Source organism: Lactuca sativa, chromosome 8 (assembly GCF_002870075.4).
Source record: "Lactuca sativa cultivar Salinas chromosome 8, Lsat_Salinas_v11, whole genome shotgun sequence".
NCBI lineage: Eukaryota > Viridiplantae > Streptophyta > Magnoliopsida > Asterales > Asteraceae > Lactuca > Lactuca sativa.
This window is the reverse complement of record NC_056630.2, coordinates 154617407-154622024: the sequence shown is the minus strand read 5'-3', so window position 1 is coordinate 154622024 and position 4618 is coordinate 154617407. Positions and strand designations below refer to the sequence as shown.

The 4618-nt window shown below is 42.3% G+C and overlaps 1 protein-coding gene across 1 annotated transcript; it reads left to right on the top strand.

Moving 5' to 3' along the window:
* Positions 1-3870: 3870 nt before the first annotated feature.
* Positions 3871-4278, top strand: LOC111918298 (uncharacterized). The gene has a single exon (XM_023913981.1). The coding sequence runs from the start codon at positions 3871-3873 to the stop codon at positions 4276-4278; it is 408 nt and encodes a 135-aa protein (XP_023769749.1).
* The last annotated feature ends 340 nt before the right edge of the window (positions 4279-4618 follow it).

The window sequence follows — 4618 nt, the reverse complement described above, 5'->3', positions numbered from 1 at the left end:
CCCAATTGCGGAAGTGCCTAGTGGATGACTCAGTGATGGTGCCGTTAGAAGATATTCAGGTTGATGACAGCCTAAATTACATTGAGCGCCCAATCGCAATCCTCGACCGGAAGTCGAAGGATATGAGGAACAAGAAGGTGGAATTAGTGAAGGTGCAATGGCAGCACCTAGTTCCTGATACGTATGACCTATCTAAGTAATTTACATTTTTAGCCTTGAACTCGGCGAGTTGTAGGCCCAACTCGCCAAGTAGAGCCGGGTTATTGAGCACGTTTAAGTTGGCGACTCGGCGAGTCCCCGCTGTCTGGATGAAACCCTAATTTCAAGGGTTTTCACCCTATTTAAACCAACCTTATGCGCCCCAAGCCTGAATCCTTCACCCTTAGAGCTCCCTATATTGTCCTAACCCCGTTTCTTGTGAGATTAAAGTGTTTTGGGGTGATTTCTTGAAGATTTTGAGAGAAAAAGGAGGGTAGATCAAGAGGAGAAGAAGGAGGCCATATATCTTGGTGTTATTTCAGAGATTCCTTGAGGTATAACTCAGTTTCCTTCTGTTTTTATGCTAAGAGTCCCTTAGAGTACCATTAAAGTCCTTCTTGAGCCATTTCCAAGCTTATTTGTGGATTAGGGATGGTAATGAGTTGATTAACCTCTAGATCTAGGCATGTTTGAGCTCTAGAAGCTCAGATCCATGGCCTTCATGGAAGTAAATTTCTTGAATGTCCTAGATCTACCATTTTATTCTTTATTAAGCCTTAAATCCCCATCCTATGCATGTATACACGTAAAGTTGGAAACTTTACGTGTAAAACCTACCCTAAGAGCCCATATCTATGTATGGCATGAGCTGGATTCAAGCAAAATCGAGTATGTAGTAATTGCATGTGAACGAATCGACGAGTCGTTCATTGGACTCGGCGAGTTGAGTCGCGAGTCCCCGAGTTTTCCCCCTTTTCGTGTTTGCTGAGTGGAGTCGTGAGTCATGGGTGGGGGACTCAGTGAGTCGGAAGCCAGACTCACCCATGGACGGACTTGGCGAGTCAATGCCCTGACTCGGCGAGTCCAAGGCCATCTTCTTACCTCAAGAACAGACTGGGCGAGTTGTTCATACAACTCGGCAAGTCTCAGCATGGGGTGTTCATCGGATGAAGATGAACTCGACGAGTTGTTCATGCAACTCGGCGAGTAGGATGAAGGACCTTTGGACCTCATTTTAGAAGGAGAACTCGTCGAGTCAATGCCTAACTCGACGAGTAGAGGCGGGATTAAGGACAATCGAATGGGTAGGGACTCGACGAGTTGGAAAGCCAACTCGGCGAGTCGGGTCAACTGGAAGTTAACTTTGACTTGGACTTTGACCTGGTCAAGGGTAAAATGGTCATTTTACCCTAGGTTCAGCTAACAGTGTTTGACTGAGCGTTTTGTGGGAATTATAGCCAGAGGACTTCCGGAACAGCAGCAGCAGTAGACAGTCAGTTCCCGCTCAAATCAACAGCTACTTTGAGGTGAGTTACCTTCCAGTAGCGGTGGGTCTACGGCCACAATGCCGGCCCACCAGTAGGAGTTGTATGTCAGATGATTGTCTTTGTGATATCATCTAGGTTTGCTACGACCTGATATGTTATGTGCTGGCATGATATGTTATATGTGATAGTAGTAGAGTTCGGTCGTTAGGACCGAAGGGTAGGTCAGACACCCCAGCTATGTCTGACAGTATGTGATGATATGTTTATATGCTGGCCTGATATGATATATGTGGTAGTAGCAGTAGGGGGTGAAATAGTCCCCGAGGATCGGTTGTTAGGACCGATGGGTAGTCAGCACCCTAGAATGGCCGCACCGGGTAGGACGGCACCCCAGAATAGCCTGGCAGTATGTATGTTACGTGATCGCATGGTATGTTGTACGATGGGGGAACTCACTAAGCTTTGTGCTTACAGTTTACAGTTTTTGTTTCAGGTACCTCTTCGTCGAAGGGGAAGGAGCTGGCGCGGTAGTGGCACATCATACACACACACTGTTTTCCGCATTCATGGGATTGTTCAGGGATTTATACTCTGACATTTTGATGGATCACATGTTTTGGTTTTCAGACTTAGTAAATGTTTATGAAATGGTTTGATCAGACTATGTTTATTTGCAAATGATTTTACTACATATTGATTGAAAAATGAAATTTTTGGACATGAAAAATGGGTCGTTACACTCCAATAGACTCCCTCTTACACATGACACAACAACTGTAAGGTAACATTAATAATGGTTTACACCGATGTCACAAAGTTAGCATAAGGTATGCCATCTAGAACAAGTACTAATATGAAAATGCGAAGGTATGAATCAATCCTACAAGTAAGTAATCAAACATCCATTTGTTTTTGACATTCGTATGAACATGAGATATGAAATGACGTCAATCTCAAGACGTTAAACATTCTGTTTTTCGATAGAGATTTGTGTTGACCAACAAAATAGAGTGCATAATTAATCAACAATTCAAACTGTTCATCGAGCGTCCTAATGATATTGATTGTACCATAGGCCAAAAGGAACGTATAAGTATTGTTTACATCGACCTCACCCAATCATCATGCCACACAAGGACATTTCTTGTGTGTATGCCAGTTAGAAAAAATGGAGAATCTCAAAGCATATGTAATGCTCAGTTCTGAATTGTTTCCTAATGTGGGGTGGTGACCCCGAAGACCGAGTATCATCAGGCTTAGGGCCTTTGAGGAAAAGAGATTTAGACCCATTTGTGTGTGGGTAATGTAATTTGGATGATGTGGGAGTTCGGTTTGTGTTTTTGAGCCAAGGGGTATTTCGGTAAAGTGTTAGTTCGGGCTTTTATGGAAATTGAATTTTTGTTCGGAAAGTTTTAAGGATCGTAGGAAACAGACTTATAACGAAGAAGTTATGACATTCGGAAGTTTGGTGATCGCGGGTAAGTAGGGAGTACGTTGGGCATACTCCAGTCCGACCCAAACCCTAATTTAGGGTCTCAGACCCTATTTAAGCTCCTTAACTCACCACCAAACCCTATTATCTTCAAGCTTCACCCCTCTAAAATGTGACAACCTGAAAGATCTGGATCAAGCAAGGTCTAAATTCTAACCCTATTACAATAAAACCTTGAAAACCAAAAGGGCATAAGTATATGTATATAGGTATATATACTTTGGAAATCATATTTACGATAACCTCTTGAAAGTAAACAAGTTTTAACAAAGCAAGAATAGTCAAATAGTTGGAATAGAAATCATGGATTTAAAACATTGTTTATTAGTATTTAGACTTAGTACCCCACCCACCCTAGAACACCCAAAACCGAAATTAACAACCTAGAACCCACTAAGGCCGAAAACACTACCTTAGAGCACCATTTGGACCGAAATCAACACCACCTAACGCCTCGTTCCCGAGTTTAACAAAAGGAAAGAAAAGAAGAGAAAAGAAAGTCACGAGAGAAAAGAAGAGAAAGGAAAGGAAAACAAAATTTTCTTTCGTGTTCCCGAGTTGGAGAGAAGTGGAAGGAAAATGAATCATTTTGTTCTTTCTTTCCAAATCCTCCCAAATCGGAAGGAAAGTTAGGAGGGAAAGTGATCCTCCCATTTCCCTCCACTTCCTTCTAATGGAACTATTTTACACATCTAGATTATTCCATTTAGAGGATCACGTATTGTTTACTTTATTCCTATGTTTATCTTTAGCCTACTTTCTAGCTAGTTTATCTGATCCTGTTTATAAGGATCTCTTTAATGCTTGTACGTAGTGGGATCAATAATTAATTAATGGAATAGAATGTTTTCTCAGTTTCTTTATGGTATTAGAGAACTGATCCGTTGAAGAAAACCTAGATTGGAGGCCATCATGACAGAAGAGAAAGACAATGATCCGAGGGCAATCAAGAAGACTGAGGAACCCATCGATGCTAACTCCATCCATGTCAATTCCCCATACTATATTCATCCGTCAGATTACCCTAAACAGATGCAGGTTAATGATGTGTTGAATGATAACAACTTCAACGAATGGAGGCAGGAGATGATCAATTTTCTGTTTGCCAAGAATAAAAAGGGGTTTGTCGATGGGTCAATAAACAAACCAGATTCTGCATCCCCCATGCATATGGCATGGATGTGTGCAGATGCCATGGTCAAGGGCTGGCTGACAGCAGCCATGGAGAGGGACATCCGGACCAGTGTGAGATACGCTAATACATCAGCCGAGATTTGGAAAGACTTGGAAGGTGCTCCACGGGTTTACGAGCTAAAATAGTCGTTGAACACTACAAGGTAGGACGGGACTTCGGTTTCATCCTACTACATGAAATTAAAAACTCTAAGGGATGAACTGCAACTCGTTCTTCCAACACCAAGATGTACCTGTGATGGGTGTAACTGCTCTCTAGGAAGAATATTGAATGAAGTGAAGGAGAAAGAAAGAATTTATGAGTTTCTTATGGGGCTCGATGAGGAGTTCTCCATCATCCGAACCCAAATCCTTGCCATGAAGCCACCACCTTCCTTAGGGGCCACAAATCACCTGTTTGCTGAAGATGAACAACAACGTGCAATCACAGATGGATCCAGAAAATCAGTAGGCGAAACAATAGCCT